The sequence below is a fragment of the Lolium perenne genome, chromosome 1, assembly GCF_019359855.2.
Source record: "Lolium perenne isolate Kyuss_39 chromosome 1, Kyuss_2.0, whole genome shotgun sequence".
Taxonomy (NCBI): Eukaryota; Viridiplantae; Streptophyta; class Magnoliopsida; order Poales; family Poaceae; genus Lolium; species Lolium perenne.
Genome location: NC_067244.2, coordinates 4,216,622 through 4,235,156, shown reverse-complemented (window position 1 = coordinate 4,235,156; position 18,535 = coordinate 4,216,622). Strand labels below are relative to the sequence as shown.

At 43.6% G+C, this 18,535-nt stretch overlaps 3 protein-coding genes across 4 annotated transcripts; 1 reads left to right on the top strand and 2 right to left on the bottom strand.

Moving 5' to 3' along the window:
• Positions 1-217: 217 nt before the first annotated feature.
• LOC127341485 (uncharacterized) lies at positions 218-3,792 on the bottom strand. Its single transcript, XM_071825847.1, has 5 exons — positions 3,367-3,792; positions 2,800-3,026; positions 2,139-2,186; positions 1,157-1,303; positions 218-627 (listed from the first exon to the last, which is right to left on the bottom strand). The coding sequence occupies exons 1-3, from the start codon at positions 3,490-3,492 to the stop codon at positions 2,183-2,185; spliced, it is 357 nt and encodes a 118-aa protein (XP_071681948.1). The 5' UTR covers positions 3,493-3,792; the 3' UTR covers positions 218-627; positions 1,157-1,303; positions 2,139-2,182.
• A 6,932-nt stretch (positions 3,793-10,724) lies between these two features.
• LOC127341465 (phosphatidate cytidylyltransferase 1-like) lies at positions 10,725-16,604 on the top strand. 2 transcript variants are annotated; one of them, XM_051367323.2, is made up of 12 exons: positions 10,725-10,880; positions 11,527-11,633; positions 12,080-12,333; positions 12,409-12,560; positions 13,301-13,442; positions 14,065-14,221; positions 14,394-14,441; positions 14,539-14,625; positions 15,575-15,703; positions 15,803-15,859; positions 16,008-16,091; positions 16,203-16,604. In XM_051367323.2, exons 2-12 carry the CDS (start codon positions 11,541-11,543, stop codon positions 16,290-16,292), a joined length of 1,293 nt encoding a protein of 430 aa, XP_051223283.2. In that variant the 5' UTR covers positions 10,725-10,880; positions 11,527-11,540; the 3' UTR covers positions 16,293-16,604. The 2 variants fall into 2 exon arrangements, with proteins under 2 accessions (XP_051223283.2, XP_071681945.1); XM_071825844.1 differs by lacking the exon at positions 10,725-10,880 and adding an exon at positions 11,434-11,453.
• Positions 16,605-16,873: 269 nt separating this feature from the next.
• Positions 16,874-17,806, bottom strand: LOC127341477 (uncharacterized). Its single transcript, XM_051367330.2, has 4 exons — positions 17,504-17,806; positions 17,320-17,385; positions 17,193-17,239; positions 16,874-17,091 (listed from the first exon to the last, which is right to left on the bottom strand). The coding sequence occupies exons 1-4, from the start codon at positions 17,657-17,659 to the stop codon at positions 17,004-17,006; spliced, it is 357 nt and encodes a 118-aa protein (XP_051223290.1). The 5' UTR covers positions 17,660-17,806; the 3' UTR covers positions 16,874-17,003.
• Between the last annotated feature and the right edge of the window lie 729 nt (positions 17,807-18,535).

Here is an 18,535-nt window from a genome sequence, read left to right as displayed (position 1 = left end):
AAAGTGCCGCTAATTGTATTTTAAGGCACTTCCAAAAATGCCGCTAGTTAGTATTGCCGGCACTTTTGAAAGATGCCATGGAATCTTTTTGATGGCACTTTCCTAAAATGCCGTAGAATCTTTTTGCCGGCACTTTTCGAAAAATGTCACGAAATCTTTTTACTGGCACTTTTAAAAATGCCATTGAATCTTTTTGGTGGCACTTTTCAAGATGCCATAAAAAAAATTGACTACACTTTTCAATGATGCCTTATATTACATTTGAAGGCTGTTTTCAACAATGCCTTTGATTATGTTTACATGCGCTATTCAAAACAAAGCAATAATCATAGTACTTGCACAAATATATGCAATTATCATATTGGCTGGTATTTTAATCAAACACAGTAACATGATCATGCATTAAAATTGTAGCCAGGCATCTAAATTATAGGATATGGAACCAACATTTGCAAGTAGCATCTAAATTACAAAATCATTACATGATCTTTAACCAGCAGCTCGTCCCCAACCTCGCCGGCAAGGTCTCCTCTCCCAGCAGAGCATCTCGCCGTGATCTCCGGCAAGCACCACCACAGCAACCTCTGGTCTCTCCAATGGCATTCTTCGACCTCAACTGCATTCCACCTGAAGAAGAGAAGGATCAGAATCATCAAGCATAGAGTGCTGTGAGTATGGCTGAGTAGTACTCCCATATGGCATGCCCAACTGGTCAAACTGAAGTATCAAGTCACAGTTAGTCAGTAAACCCCTTATGACGCTTGAGCTTTTAGACTCATACAGAGAGTCACAGTTAAATGATTAAGTAAACCCCTTATGACACGTGTTGTCAGGATAGATTGTTCAGTGATCGTATAGAGAGAGGTCTAAAGAGCTTTCAGACTCATGCGGTCAACAGATAAATGATCCAAGATGCATTGGTAAAACAAATGCCACACAAACGGCACGTCAGATAACCGCTCATAGTTGGTAGGTTCATATAATTTCAGACCATTAGATATTCTAGGTACAAACAATTGACATGTCAACAAGCGAGGAAAAGAGCATTGCATGATTCTTGCACTACTCATTAAAACCATAACGTGATTGCATATACAATAAATAGCAAACATTAAACAAACCAAAAACTAAAAGGGCATCAGAGGACATCACATACTTGGTTCGAGTCTGAGGAAGAGGAAACAAAGGTTATGGCAAGCACCTTGGTGCCATCACATAACTGCATTTCTCAGTAAGGGACGATGATGGATTCGATGAGCTCCTGGACTCGAGCCAGCTCTTTCTTGTCAATCAGCGCAAGTACCTACATTACAAGACAATACATGTAAATTTTACCTCATGCTGAACAGCAGCATGATCACTGTGAATGGAAAGCTTGCATTGACTACGTTAGAATGCCACAAAACATATAGGGTTGCATAAATGAAGAAACCAAAAATGTAAGAGCAGAAAATAAGTAATGGGAGATTGCCACAATACTAAATTTGCAAAGAATTTAGCTGGCACAACGGGTATGGCCATCCTGTTTTGCAAGGAGTTCAATTGGCTATTTTCCAAATAAGAATTTTATCAAAGGTTGCATGTGCTTTCTGTCAGATTTTGATGCCTTGCTTTACTTCCTACGGAAAATAGAAGGTTATCCCATATATAGATAATATGATGCAGCCATATACCAATTGGCAGCTTGGAAAAATAAATTGGGTGATGTGGAATTGTTATCATGAGCCCGGTATGACTTGGCAGCATGTTCAATAACCTGACGAAGTGCACTTCACAAACTGGAGTATAGAAAGCACATAAATAGTGTATAATCATTGGCACACCTCACCAATTGGAAGACAGGGGTACTGAAACATAATTGTCTGAGATAGATCTTTAAAGATAAAATCATTGCCTGACCATACTGAATTAGACTATTTCTAGATAACCAAGAAAACATGAAACAAATACATATGGTAGAGCATAGATGGAAGATTGTTACACGTGGGCACAACAACAATTCTATTATAGATCCACTTACCACTATATTCAGAGTAAGAAAAGGGAAACACAAATTATCTTTAGAATATGCAAGGCATACAAAATATAGAAGTGCAATGAAAGAAGGCAAGGGAAGCTAAAGGATCATCCGTGCTTACCACTCGCACTGCATCTTGGTGCACAGACAACTTCCCTTTCTCCATTAACTGTAGTAAAGGAAGCATAGGCTAAAAATTATATTGAGAAAATAAATGTAAGGGGTGATGAATTTCTATTAAATTTAAAATCCAGTGCATGCCTACAGAGCTAAAACACACAAGCACAATCTTGCGCATAAATATTCACTTGACCCAGCAAGAGGAATCAATTATATACTCCAGCCTAGTACGATCATTTTGTACAGATGCCTTACTGCAAAATAAATATATCTTGCTGGGTATAGCCTAGAAACGGAGGGATGTTCCCGATTGTTAAGCTTATTTTCAGTAGCAAGGATCATAACATTTTATTTAAATATCAATGGATCTTAGAATTATATCACGCCATCCTAGATTCTCGTCACACTATCTCAGAGTATCAGAGATGCACCAATCAAGTTCATATAGTCAGGAGAAAAAAGCAGCATGATATAGTCTACAAACATCCTGAGAGCTAGGTAGGAAAACAGGAAAAACAACTAACTCCTAACTTGTCTGACGAAACTGACAGTGTCAAACAAGCGACACAAAGATGCGGGGATATACACGCAAGGTTCTGAACATGAACAGAAATCCACCAGCCGAACCGATTATCTGAAGATGCGGGGATGAGAGGTCTCACCGTGGGTGCGTCGGAGGGCAGGCAGGAGCTGAGCCAGTCTGCTTCGAAGGAGGAGGACGCGGGGAGAAGAGTGCCCTGCCGTGGTTGGCGACTCCGAGCCACGCGTGACGAAGAAGATGGCGACCACGAGCGTCGCCAACGAGGGAATCGACAAGCTCCTTCTCGTACACCACGTCCATCCTGGATGTCTCCTCCGACCCTAGGTCCGTCATGTCGGTGCGCATCGCCTTGGGTCACCAAAACCAAGGGAACAAAATCAGTTCAGCCCAAAGGGGATGTGCACTAGCAGTCTAGCACAGACATGGCCGAGTTCAGGGGCAAGCATCCGATGCTAAAACCAACAACGAAACGGGGGCCAGCAAAAGCGAGCCCCAAATCCGACGCCCCCCTGAGCGAAACCAGCGACCTAATCGAGCGATCCGTTGGCGCTGGACCCAAATCGCGCTAGGATTGAAGCGCACGATTGAGCAGGAGCTGAAGCAGGTTGGCCCAAATCGCGCCAGGGTCGACTCGAGCCGTGCGACTGATCGGAGATGGGAGAGGAAGAGGAAGCGGGCGGGCGCGTACCGCGTGGATGGAGGAGGAGACGGAGGTGGCGGCGGTGTAGTCGGATTCGTCGGAGAGGTCGTGCGGCGCCGGCGAGCGCGGGTGCCACGCCGCCTCGGCGTCTGCTGCTGCCGCTTCGCCACGCATCGGCCGAAGACGGATTCTGGGGAGGAGGGCGTCGTGCGAGGGCTCGGAGGAGGGGCGTCGCGGTACCGTGGCGGCGACAGCGACGAACCCGATGGCTAGGGTTAGGCGCAGCGTCACGCTCAGGGGCGGAAAGGCGGGGTGCGGGTAGGGATCCAGTGGAGGGCACCAAGAAGAAGCTCGCTCAGTGCGTGGAGGCGGCGGCGGATGCGGCCTGCGTTGGACTGCACGTCGGCGAGCGGCGGCGGCGGCGCATTGGGGAACCGAGGATACGAGAAAGAGCGGTAGGTGCGGGAGAGAAAATGACACAGTTGGTTTGTTTGCATTTTACATTTAGGCCCTTTAGTTTTTTGGGGAGGGCTGGGAATGCCAGGATTGCCGGCACTTTTACCAAATGCCAGTATCCATCAATATTAATGGCTCTTTTGAAAAACTGCCACGAAAAATAGCAGCACTTTGGTAAGATGCCAGTAATAAGCAATATTACAGGCATTTTTTGAGAAATTGCCGCGAAAAAAAATACCGGCACTTTGGTAAAATACCGATAATAATCTAACATTAACGGCACTTTCTAAAAATGCCACAAATTAGATGGTAATTTAAGGCACTTATTAGAAAGTGCCACTAATCACTATTATTAGCGGCATATTTTAAAGTGCCACCAACAAAAGTGCCGGCAATACCGGTACGTGAGGTAGTGTCTGTGGCGTACAGACGCCGCACGCCGGTGCGGACAACCGCGAGGTCTCCACCAGCGGAGCGGCCCCTGGGGCAGATCTCGACTTTGGCGCCGAGAAGCCCGTCTCTGTACAACGAGGAGTGTGTCGGCTTCTTCTCCTCCAAGATACTGCCGCCACCGGTATGGACGGCCGCCACGCGCCACTCCGGCTCCTCGGCCGCCACTCCGTGCTCCTGGCCGCGCCCTCCGATGGCGAAGAAGAAAAGATGGCCTCGTGGGGGCTCACCGAGGATTTCGGCTACGACAACTTCTCCAACCTCACGGCCTAGGAGGACGAGGTGTGCTCCGGCGACTCCAGCCTGTTCCGGATGACGAAGAGACCTTGAGAATAGCGGACGGTAAGGTAACTTCGCGGTGTGCTGGCCGTGTTTGCCATGAAATGCCCCCGTGCTCAAGATTCTCCAGTGAACTACAATTCGCATATAAGGATGCTTATATAGCATGCTAGATATTTTGCACTGAAGATTAGCGATAACTGAATTATCTTGGTTAATATTTCAGTTTTTATACATTCTTCAAAATTGGACGTTTGTTTGGATGCTCAGTTTTGCTGGCAAAACCGCAAAAGTAATAATCTAATTTAGCGATTATGTTTATCCAGTAATAACATGCTGATGAGCACATATTTTAGGAATTCGGGCCACCCAGTGGTAGCAGAGATCAATTTGGACGCAGTTGGTGACAACAGAGATCACTTCTTTTTTCAAACACAGGTTGTTTTTGTTTTCTTTTGCGTGGAAGAGATAGTTAAGACCATCAGTTGATATGCAAACAGCAATCTGGAAGGAGGCTTTGAGAGGATTAGCTTATCATCAGTGGTAGATGTACTGGCTCAAGATGTTCATGATCTTCCTACGACGTACAGTTCGAGATCATAATTCTCATGTAGGAGTGTAGTTTGCACGTCATTGTCCTTTTACCTAATAAGAAATTGCAATTCACATCAAACGTCCATGAAGATGGTCTTCAAATGTTGTACATCAAGAACAATTTACTAGATCAGATACCAAGCTTCACAACTAAGTGTGTTACTTGCTACCCATCTGTAGAAGTATGGTAGCAGAAACATAAATGCAAGTACCAGCCATGTCGTGGCAAGCCAGCTAATAAAACCCACATCTTTGTTAGTATCAATCTTGTCTGAAACTTTGACTGCTTGGTTTTCAGGTAAATGCCACGGTGTCGGGCTTGGTAACTTTTGACGATATCGAGAGAAACGCTATGGATTATGTGCAGCTGGTGCCAATGGATGTGAATATTGGTAATGCTATTGCCTTCTCTATATTTCAAAGCTTGTGGAGCAAACGAATTTCCCTATAGCCGTCAGTTTTCAGGTCTGCATTCTTAATTGTGCCCCTAAATATCTTATTTGGTTATTTGCGTATGGTAAATGTACCAGCTATTGTATGTCCATTGTACTGTAGTCGATTTAGTCACTGTTAAGCATTTTTCCTTTCTGCATCAAGAGTTTCACCAAAGGCTTGGATTTTTTTCAGGGCTTCCTCCTTCTCCCCCTTAAGCAAGTTGACAGTGATAACTATACTTTGTTTAAATTAACTCACACCATGGATATTTTTTAAAGGGCTGGAGCCAGCTTTATTAAGGGTGTATTAAAAAAATGTACAAAACAAACAAGCTAGGCAAAACATCTGTTAATTGGTGCATCCAAACATATTTAGATACACAAGGATATACCGTTAGTTGTCTCGCGGTGTATAATTAATGATGTGAAGCACTTAGGTACTTGAGATACACAAGAATATACTGTCAGTTTGTCATGGTTTGCTGATATTTTTTGTATTGTGTACTGCTTGAAAATTTGCAATCGACATCAGCATTTGTTAATACTGAGCCAAATCTTGCTACATGCAGAGCTTGGATAGAGGAGGTTATTCTGAAGTAAGTGTGGGCAAAAAAAGACTTGGATAGATCAAAGAAATACATCAAGATGTCGCAGGTTGCATCATGTTCTGGTGCTATTACTATATTTGTTTAGTAGCCCGATATTAGTAAGTGGTTCATTTTTCAGCTTTCACATTAGTAGCCTGAGAAAAAATATATTGGTGTTTTTTAGTGTGTATTCATATATGCTTAATAATATTCAAGTAGTAAGGGAAATAAAATTTCCTTGAGATGCAGGCGATTGGTGCCCTTTAGTGGCCTTTTTTTAGTTTCATATATACATTGTCAGCTTACTTTTTCCTTGAGAGTGGTTGCTCTGGTACTTTTGTGTTCAAGTAGTAAGGGAAATAAATTGGTTCGCAAGTTTCTGTTTCTTTGTCCCCTCCATTCTCCATGCTACACATATTATGCCATGCTTCTGTCCTGGACTCCTGGAACAAATAATTATTCATGATGCTTCTCCTTGTATAAGGTTGTTATGTTAGTTGAGCCATCACATCTACTGCCATCACAAGCATAGTGAATTCATGCATGGTGAATGGTGATGCCATCAATCTCCCTAGAGTGAAAATGGTTAGTCTGCTTGCCAGTTGACCTTACCTCGATATGGTGGAGCAAACAAAAAATCTTCTTTTTGTTTGCTAATTGCCACCATACTTCCTGAAATCTTAATAGTCAGGGGTTCACGTGAAGTGTTTCGTGCCATGAATCTGATCAATGTACTATAAGTAATTACATGATCTCCTTGGAGCACATTGTGTTATGCACGTGCTATTGTCAAATAGTCTATCAGATGATACATTTCATTTTCTCTGTTGTTCCTCACTATTAGTTGTATGGAATATCTGCGTGCCTGAATATCATCTTTGAAAGTAACAGTGAACTTATTTTCTTTATACCATCTATCTAACTTATGTATCTTTCATTGGTATCTCCGGGAAAGATTTCTGATGATGTAGAAGTGGCTGTGAAGGATGTGCTATCAACATCATTGACTGGCGACCGGTTATCACAAGTACTTGTCATTCTAGCGCACATCCTTGTTACTACTCCTACTTGGACCACAGTTCTGAAAATCTTCCCTTACACCGTTGCTTCCTCTTCTTCTCCTTCAGCTAGGAAGAGAAAGCTGCTGCAGCAACGAACAAAGGGCTTGACGTTGCCGGCCACACAATGGAGACGGCATGGGCTGTGTTCAAGATCCGGCAGGCCATCTACCTGAATAGCGTCTTGAAGCCCATGACGCTCCCCAAGTCCACCTTCAAGGCTGTGGCTGCCGATTTCTGATTGTAGAGCTGTAAGAGCAACTAGAGTTTCAACCCAACTTATTTGTAACCATAGGCAAATAGAAGTCCGCATTCTCTGTCCCCGCTTGTAGATATGTGTGTTGGAAACAAAGAGCAACATGGGTGTCATGTCCTTTTCCTCTGCTATGGTAAACTTTTTGTGCTGGAAACCGCACATTCTTGTGGTTTGTTTTGGTTATGTGCTGATGCGTTGGTTGATGAGATGGAGTAGACTGGCTTTTACTGCTGTTATGGTGCTAACCAAAGAAACTTTTGTGGCTCCTTTATTGGATCGCAAAGGACCAGCGAGGAGGCGCCCCATGAGGCGCCCCAACCACTAGTATATTGTGTTTGTGTGTGTATGAGGAAAGTGTTAGGATATGCATGCTACTTTGTGGATATATGGGCGCGTGTCGATCACCGTAGCGATAGAGTGCACAAGTTTATTGCACTTGCGTTCAGACTGGATCAGTCCAGCAATAGTACGCTTGTTTTATTAACACCACATGGGATTAAAAGAAGAATATCAAAGCCAAAGGCAGGGACACAAGCATTAAAACGTGGAAAAACTTCTCAAAAAAGAAGGGTAAAAACTATCGCGTGCCTTCCAACAAATGTTCATTATATGAGGAAAGTTTACACACCGTCATGGATTTCACATATTTAACTTACACTGTGTCGTGCCTTACAAGAGGGAAATTCAATTCGGCTCCCGGGTGCGTATACTCCCTCTACCAAAAAAACATATTTCGAAATGTCAAAAAATTTGGATAAAAAATTCTACATGTATATCTCCATAATGTATGTGCATTCGCTAAGTTTCACGAAAAACCAATATTTTTTGTGGTCTATGTAAAAAGGAGAAACTTTATCTTGTGAAAAGCATTATTTTTAGCACTGAATTTTGTCTTTTTTACACATGTCACATGATAAGTCGATTTTTTATGAAACGACTTTGTGAGCGCGTAGCACGTGAAGATGTACGTACAAATTTTTTGTTTCAATTTTTTTGAAATTTAAAATGTTCATAACATGCATTTCAAAATATAGGGAGCATATGCACCCATGTTCCAAAACACCACTCCCCTTACAAGAATATTAAGGAAATCAATTAGCACATACGGGGTGCTACTCGGGGTGTGAAAATCAAAAGGAAAGGAAAATGTGTTGAGATGATCAGAACGATAAGAAGGAGCATGTTGGGTGTCGCCTCCATCCTTCAAAGTGTAAAACGTGGGCCCGCATCGACTGTTCTTCTCTACTAGCTAGTTGTGTTTTACCTCCATTCCAATTTCCAATGGATAAAGATTATATTATTTTTAAAAAGTCAAATCATCAAAAGTGTGATAAAATGTTTACAAAATTATTAATATGCAAATACAAAATCAATATCATTAGATACAACACAAAATACCTATATAATATCATATTTGTTAATAGATTTTCATTAAAATTTAGGCAAACTTTACTTAGATTGAATTGTTTAAAAAAAATGTAAGCCTTCTTAATTAAAAGGGAGGTATGACTACGAGGAAGAGGTTGGGGTTGGTTTGCTACCGTGTGAATGTTGGAGATATGCCCGAGAGGCGCTAATAAAGTGGTTATTGTTATATCTTAGTGTTCATGATAAATGTTTACATCCCATGCTATAATTGTATTAAGTGAAAACATTGATACATGTGTGTTTTGTAAACAAATCAGAGTCATTAGTAAGCCTCTCGTTTAACTAGCTTGTTGATTAATAGATGGTCATGATTTCCTGATCATGAATATTGAATGTTATTGATAACAGGATCATATCATTAGGAGAATGATGTGATGGACGCACACTCATGCCCACCGGCCCCTCGATGCTCTCCTGCGCAGCTGCGCCTTAGCCTTCTCGCCTTGCTTCGCCCCTCCCTCATCCTCCTCGCTATTCTTCCGCTGCTGCGTGGAGCTGTGCCGCGACGGCAGAGGGCCTCACACGATCGGTTGTGGATAGGGTTTCGCCAGGTTCTCTTTTCCCCCTCTTTGCGCCGATTTATTTTCTTGCATGTCACCCAGAGCTGAAGCGAGGTCGCGCCCGCCCGACGCTCGCCAGGTGACTATCGTGGAGCGCCCTCGCATAGGGAAAGCACATAGGCACTTGCTTGTTCTCAATGTGATATGTCATAGTCCTTCTTCAACTTCTTCGTTGAACTTCCTTCTTCGCTATAGAGGAGAACTCCTCATGCATGACGTAGACTTACTCCTTCGTGCATGGTGTAGAACTTCTTTTGCGCCCGACCTGATTCGTGATCATCATCTCAATTCCAATGCACATACAAGTATTAAGTGTTATGAATGCACTATATCTAATAAAGTAAAAAAAATAGATATGGGAGCAGCGCCCCGGCCTCTGCATCAATGGATGCACACAACCCTTTATTTATAAAAATATTGTCGCCAAAAAGTGCTTATTACACAAGAAGTGTCTGCTATTGTTGAAAAAAAAGAACAAACATAGGTAGATGGAAAGTACACAAAAACTATCCATCTAGAATTCTGCTAATATGCCGCCATCCAATAGCCTGGAAATAGCAGTCCTGAGTGACCTTTAGCAGGCGGTTGCACCCAGTAACCATAGTATCCTGCTGGTCCTCCGTAAGCATATACACACATAGTTGTATCGAATGCGCCGCAAGAAGAATAACCTGCAAAAAATTTGTCCCCTTTTATTTGTTAAAGATAATATCATCCCGCTGCTCGTTCGTGATGAGCGGCGATGGCGGCGCGAGCATCTCCGCCTGCTCGCGCGTCTGCACGTCGTCGAAGTTCATCTGCCGGCGGGGGCGGCCGAGGCGGCACGCGACGGCGTCGTAGGCTCGCGCCGCCTCATGCGCCGTGTCGTAGGTGCCGAGCCGGATCCGCTCCTCGCCGGAGCGAATCTCGGCGTCGGCGGCCGCTCGGCCGCGCGCGGACGCCGCGGTAGCCGGAGGATGAGCGGCGGCGCGGCGGCATCTTCGCGTCGAGGAGGAACGGCCGGAGGCGGAGCGGCGCGGGAGGGAGAGCGGCGGGGAGAGAGGGCGCGGGAGGAAGACGCGTGGGAGGAGTGGCAGTTGGACGCTTCGCGCGTGTCCTCTTTATGGCGCGCGCGGTAACGCACGCGGCAGATTTCCCGCGCGGGATAGCGCGAAAGCGCGCGGACGGTAAAATTTTTAGCGCGCGCGCAGTTTTCTCGCGTCCGCTGGAGCAGCGCGGCAGCGACCGCGCGCGGCAAAACGACGGTTTTTTTGCCGCGCGGGGGTTTTAGCGCGTCTGTTGGAGATGCTGTTAATCACGAAGCGCGTCACGACGCCAGCACCCCACCACGACTCCCCCACTCAAAAACCAAAGGAAATCCCGCTCCGACCGCCCCGCCCCGTCCAGCTAGGGTTCCGGCGACGGCGGGCCCCCCTCGCCGGCCGGTCGCCCGCCGCCAGGCTCCTCCGCTTCCCTTCCAGGTGAGTCCCGCCGCCATGCCCTACGCTTCCTTCCTTCAGTTTCAGTTAGTCCACGGGGGGTCTGACTGACTGACTGACTGTCTGTCTGTCTCGGTATTGGTCCCGTCCGTCTACGCGGAGGGGATCCGCTAGCCGGCTGTGATCCGGCGCCGCTGCTGATTGTCTTTCTTAATTCCGGGAGGAGGGGATTATGTGCTATGCCGGGTTACTTTTTAGAACGCTGCTGCTGCTGCTTTGCACAGTTTCTGCTGTTCAACTGGGACGACTAGTTGACCTGTAGTTGTAGATAGGAGTTGCGTGCAGAAATCTGCGAAGCGTGATATGTTTATTGTGCTGTGTTGCCTTTCTTCCGTGGAGCCTACCACTCTAGGAGGTTCCTTGCTTGCCGTGACTGCCAGGCTAAGGAAAACTTGTCTGCTAGGCTACTTAAGGGTCCAGCTCTCCAACTGCTCCTGATCAAATTTCAAAGAAAAGTATGGCAAATGATCAAATATCCCCTCAAGACGGCTAGTTTTGGCTTTGCGCTTTTCTCCAATCAAATTAAATTAGCGCACATTCTGTCTGACACCACCAGTGTGTATTTTCACTTCCTGCTATAAGAATCTGCTTTTGCAGTCGGATCCACTCTAACTTATTATTATTGTAGACCCGACGGCAGCGATGCAGAGGGAGACGACCTCTAGCGATGTTTCTTCCTCTTCTTCTTCTCCTTCGCATGGAGGGCGTGTTAGGCATCGGAGACGCCCTACTGAGGTTGGTGATTCTCCTCTTCTTTTACTCTTCAAATTGTGTTCCTTATGACTCTGGCTTGCTTTCCATGCTTTTAGCAAATGAACAAACTCTTTGTTTCTCAATATGCTGCAATCACGCATCTTGTGCATGCTCTCTTTACTTTCAAGAGAAAGTTGTTATTGTTTTTTATTTTCCTGTTAATTTATTCATTAATGTGATTGCTGTCCTTCAGACATCTCTGGGCTACAATTTAATAGTAAACCTGCACTTCCATAAAAAGTTGTTTGTACTTGTGCATAAAAGATAATCTTACCCCGCTGATTCCCACCCGTTATTTATTTCATCCTTACTGGATTTTTTCTTGAGTACTAGCAATTGGGGCATCCTGCAAAGTTAGAGCATCGACCTGTTTTGTATTGACCACCATGACTCTTTTTTAGAGCTAATCTTATATATTTTTTCTTCAGGTTACGGCCGATGGGAACAAAGCCAACGGACCGGCTTTGCTTGTCAGCGATCAAAACAAGTATAAGTCGATGCTTATCCGTACATATTCTACCATGTGGATGATTGGAGGCTTCGCCTTCCTAGTTTATATGGGTCATCTTTATATCTGGGCCATGGTGGTTGTCATTCAAATATTCATGGCGATGGAGCTTTTCAACCTACTCAGAAAATCCAGTGAAGAGAAACAGTTGCCAGGGTTCCGGCTGCTGAACTGGTAGGTGTCAGGCCATTCTCATTCCACTATTTATTTTGAACTGGAATATAACAGTGTCCCGCCATTTCTTTGCAGGCACTTCTTCTTCACGGCAATGTTGTTTACATATGGGCGCTTTCTTAGTCGGGAGCTTGTTAACACGGTATCTTCAGATCACTTGCTGTTTAAGCTCGTCAGCGGCCTAATAAAATATCAGATGATTATTTGCTATTCCCTTTATATTACAGGTAAGGCTCAGTATATTTTGCAATGCGAAATCATGTTAATTAGTACTTGTTCATTTAGAAATTTCATCTTGTATTAAGAATATTACCGAGTTGTTATATTGTTCTAACATACTAGTATGTGTAAAGACCTTATCCAAAACAGAGTAATAGCCCGTCAGCCCATGACATTTATGGTCTGCTTGGCTACTTTGTTCGTTATTTGATTATAGGTTTCCCAGTCAATGTAAATGACAGTGCACCTGTGGCATTAACAACTATTCACACGAACTCCTAAAGTGGAAATGTTTTGTTAATTGAATGATAGTACTGAATATTGGAGGAATGTAGGACCGAAGGTTCTGGAAAATAATTCTATGGGACCTGGTCCAGAAATTGACCCCTGTGGACCAACTCCAGCAGTTGACACGTGCATGTCAACTGCTCGAGTTGGTCCACGGGGATGAATTTGTGAACCGGGTCCTATAAAATTATTTTCCTAAGGTTCTACATCATTAGACCTATTTTGGATGGGCATAATGGTTTGCAAATGTTAATAACCAACCGTTTTTGTAATGCATGTCTGCCCATGTAATCTGAGCAACACAATGCTATGCAAAAGCGGGGTTCCTTTATATTTTGTAGTTTGCTTGGTTGCATGAGTTTTGCTTATACATCCCTTCCTGTAGTGATCTGCTTGTCTTGGCTTGCTAATTTCTGGTTCATATTTTGCATAAGAGTAACATATAATTCCCATGATCCAGGATTTGTATGGTTTATTTTGACTTTGAAGAAAAAGGCATACAAGTATCAGTTCAAACAGTATGCCTGGACGCACATGATCCTTTTAACTGTTTTTGCGCAATCTTCTTTCACAGTGGCAAATATATTTGAAGGAATGTTCTGGTAAGCCATATAATTACCTTGTTAGCATGGTTTTCTTTACAATTCTGACTTGCAGACTTGAGTGAAATGTTGATCCAGTTCTGACATTTGACATGTATGGTATAGTCTAATATCCAAGTTTATTTGTCTAAAAAGCATCTGAATTTGCTGAAGTAACTTCAAGAATTAAGATTCCTAATTTGTTGTACAACTATAAAGAATATTGTTGTTATGAAGTCTTGTACCTCTTCAACTTACTAGGAATTTCTTAGAGTACCACCCTATGTGCTTTCTTCATAAAATCTAAAGATATCACTATAAGAATATCCAGGTCTTCAGCAGAAAGAAAAGAAAAATTTACGAGTGCTAGCTCAAAAACGACCAAACATGTTAGTATGATACACATGTTGCTATTGATATATGTGGCTGGCTATTTCCGTTATGTGTTCTCTCAGTTACAGGATTATTAGTTTTTTTCTTGTTTCAGACTTGAGTTAAATAGTACACGTTGATAATAAATAGTATATACTGTTGAATAAGATAACTATTTCGGTTCTGTGCATGTTAATTAACTGAGTACTATTGATATTTTAGCTTGTACATTTTAGAAGATCCATACATCTTCAATGCTATGCCTCTACAGGTTTCTTCTTCCTGCTTCGCTCATTGTGATCAATGATATTGCTGCCTATTTATTTGGGTTCTTTCTCGGGCGAACACCATTGATCAAGTTATCTCCAAAGAAAACATGGGAAGGTTTTATTGGTGCATCAGTGACAACTATCATCTCTGCTTTTCTGGTGAGATGAAAGTCTTGGTTTATATAATTATGAGATCACTAGTACCTTTAAGGGGATGAATCTTTAAATAATAGTTTATGTTCACATTTGATGCATGAAAAAATTATTTAAGGCCATTTCATATTAATTCTGTACAATACCATTTATTACTTACACTTAATTTCTTTGGCAGTTAGCAAATGTAATGGGTCGCTTCCAGTGGTTTACATGCCCAAGAAAGGTGACTTATCATTTCTTTCAGAATGTGACTGTTAGTTGGATGGGCAAATGCTTGTGCTGTTGAATTTGTTCTTACTTTATTATGGAAATATTTTCAGGACCTGTCGACAGGGTGGCTTAGTTGTGATCCGGGGCCTATGTTTAAGCCAGAGCATTATTATTTGGGAGATTGGGTGCCACTGTGGGTAAGAACTAAAAAAATGTGTCTTTTCAGTTTGTTATTTTGAACACTTTTCTGTACAAAAAAAAACCTCGACTCCAAAACTGCTTGGTCAATAACTTAGCTCATTGCCCCCACACGGCCACACCAATGTTGCCAGTGTGTGTTTTGTCATGCAAGTGGTTTTGGATGACCAATCAGCGGAATCAGCAAAATAACCAAAAAGATGGTGGGACCACATGTTGTCTCGAAACTTCCTTCATCTGTTTCTTTCTTTCTCTATTCCTCTTTCTGCTGCCCTCCCAAACACCGTCCTGGTCATCCCCATTGTGATAGAATGTAACCTTGGCGCTGCTGCCCCTTTTATTGTGCCCGGTCACTTTCTCGCTCATATTATTTTCATTGTGCCCCTCACCTTGGGTTCCACTACCTTTCAATAACAGAAGCACGAAACAAAGCACCACAAGTTCGCAGAGCATAGGGTTCATCTGAACATAACTGTTGGGACCTAATGCCTTCTCACTCAGATAGTAATAAGGACACCAGGAAGAGCATTTTGAGCTTTGGTTGTCCTGCACCCAGACAGTTTAGTCTTTCAGGAGTTATGGAGTTCCTTGCGATAGTAGGTGTCCAAACTATGTTAGTCTTGTTGCGTTTTAGTCGTAGATTAAGAGTCATATTATTACTGTTCTACTATATGGACTCCCTCTAGATAATCGGAGTGTGGCAGGTGCTCAGCTGAGCCTACATGCTGTTCATTTGCATGTGGTCAGGTGCTCAGCTGAACCTACATTCTGTTTAGTCTTCTTCCGTATTCATCAAATTCCCTTGCTTGATAAACTAGCGCCACTTCATCAAGATAATCGATCTATTTGCTTTAGTTTGTTGTTTCCTCATTGGATTTGTACCATTTTTCAGAAGTTTCTATATCTTTTACTTGCGAACTTTATCTGATTACTTGTGTCTCTTGGCAGTTTCCATGGAAAGAAGTTTTCCTTTTGCCCGTGCAGTGGCATGCTTTAGCCCTTGGTTTGTTTGCATCGATCATTGCACCATTTGGTGGATTTTTCGCAAGTGGATTCAAGAGGGCTTTTAAAATAAAGGTGTGTACTCTTTTTGATTATTTTGCTGTCTCTGGGAGTAGTAAAGTATAGAGATTATACAGTGTTATTTCCATTACTTAATATCTTTAAATTCTATAGGATTTTGGAGACAGTATACCTGGACATGGTGGGATTACTGACCGAATGGATTGTCAAGTAAGTCATCACAGAGAACATCTATAGGGACATCTTGCTCCCTATGAAACATATATATGCATATACCTTGAACATTTTGGTCCTGTGAAAATTTAAATGATGAGGCTTGTGTTTAGTAATTCAACTTTTCTTGGTGCGATTTTCCCAGATGGTTATGGCGGTTTTTGCATACATATACCACCAGTCATTCATCTCGCCCCACAATTTCTCCGTCGACGCAATCTTGGATCAGGTCCACAACCCCACCACCTTGTTGTTTTCATCCGATGTTAGTATTATACTGTTTATCACGGTTCTCATCCATCCATCCATCCATGGCATGCCTATTTTTGTCGATAACCAGATCATAAGAAACCTGACCTACGAGGAGCAGAAGTCCTTGTACCAGCAACTCGGGGAGATCTTCCAACAAAGGCAACTCATGCAAAGCTGAGATACCGTGTTCTTGCTTATGACAGCGACACAGTACAATAGGCTGGCTGTGTATGTGTATTTATTCGTGCGCTCAGTTCGCCAGTATGAATGTAGCTGTAGATTCATCATCATGTACAGCATCATAGACATAGCTCCTCTGTACCCTTTGTGATGGGGAGATGGTGTTCTTGATCCAAAACATTTGTACAGAATGGATGGGATGGATTGTGTGGTTGATGGGGGCTAATTACCCCCTATTCTCCCCCAGTTATTGATTTATTTGTTATCCTCTGACCTAATACTCCTTAAAGTTATCGGAGGTTGGAGGCCATATATATTTTTTCGTGTGTAACATTACTTGTTTGTTTGTTGTCTTGAGTCAGATATTCAGAGTGTTGCACATAATAATAATAATCAGAGAAAGTAGTGGAATTCTGCTGGTTCACCTGTTACACCTTTTGTTTTTTTTTGGATTGTTGCATATGTTCACCCGTTTGTCTCAGAATATCTATGCCACGGGATGAGAGGCTTTGGTTACTTACAGTTAGGTGGCTGCTCATCCGCATTAACGGTTTGTAGACAGTGTTCGATGCCAGTCGCTACGCAAGTCCCAAGTGCGGCATTCGCCTTGGTTCAGAGTGGTATATGACGATTGCAGAGCATATAATAGTATTTTGTACGCCATTGGTATTGAAGGATACATCATACATGCATTCTTGGAGTACACTACCTATCTCTCCCCTCTCTGCTCGGGCGTGAGGCCTTTCTTGCCGCAGCTGGGGCATTTCCGCATGCCGAACCCCTGGCAGTCGAAGCACCTGCAGGAGCCATCCATAATGACATCAGTTAGTTGGTCACACTAACACTGCCAGATATGTGCAGTAGATGACATGTAATCTTCGTTGATGGTAAAACCTACTTCCATCTTTCGAAGATGTTGCCGTTCTTCTTGTTCTTGCCTGTCCCCTGCGACCAATCAGTTAGTTAGTGTGCAGATACGATATGGCCTTGAGAAGAAACTTGCAATCTGATCTCAGTCATCATACCTTGCACCCTTCGCATTCCACGGCGCCCTTCCCTCTGCACTCCTTGCAGCCTGCAGCGGCAGCCACCTGCATCCACACGCAACGCAACATGTGTTTCACTCTCCAGGTTTGAGAGATCAGAAACCTGGCGCTCGTACTAAAATAGCCAGTAATAAGTAGGTTGCGTTTGGTGAGATCTTCATACCAGTCTCGCCCCTGCAGGTTTGGACGACGCCATGGCCGGATGCGTCCTGCTCATCGTGGGCGGCCCTAGCTGCCGGCGCCACGAGAAGCCGTGGTTCGCAGCGGCGGCGGTGGACGATGCTCTCAGGGAGATGAGGCTAGTTGCAGCAGGCTCCATGGCTGCCGTTTGCTCGTCGCCTGAGGAGCCTGTGGATTACAAGCCGGCCCTATGCAATGCACAAGGCAAGTTTTTGTTATCAGAGTGCCAACAAAACGATGCCTGATCTGGAAGAAGAGACAGAGGAGGGCAGGGATTGTTGGCGGGCTTGGAGCCACAGGAAGGATTTCCTGTGCTGTGTGCGTGAGCTGCTGTCGTGGCCGTATGATGAGGATAGGGTGTGTGCCAATGTAAACCAAGAGGTGACGCCTTTCAAACTTTTTTTTTTTTTGACAATCAATACCACATATATTCATAATAACAAATAGTACATGGTTGAGATACACGTGTCTCCAGTGATTACAAAATAAAGACTAAAAGATACTGGCAAATCTTTGAGGTCTTCAAACTCTTTCTTCTTCCAAGACATAATCTTGTACTTTCCTGAAGGCGGCCAAAGATAGATAATAAACCATAGACCTGTAAATATCAACGAAGGTTCTCCCATAATTTTAATTTGAGCCGCATCCTTTTTGAGCTGTTCAAACTTTTCTTTTATTGAGCAAGCATTGCCCAATTTTTGTTTTTGATTCGTTTGGGTTAACCCGCGGATAAATTGTGGGTGTCAGCCCGGCCTGTCAGGCAGTGCGCCCAGCAGCACAATCCATTGTGTCCGCGCTGGCCATGCACTACACCACAGCACTAGATTCCCAACTGACGTTGGTCGGTAAAAGTCTAGTATACCAACTAACTGTCAGTCGGTAATGATTTCTTCGAACTGTCGGTCGGAGATAGTGGCCTATACTGCTAGACAGTCGGTCGGAAAAGTTTTATCATTTGGGGTCGAACCATGGGTCGGCAATACTCTCCCATCCCGTCCAACAGTCGGTCGGCAAG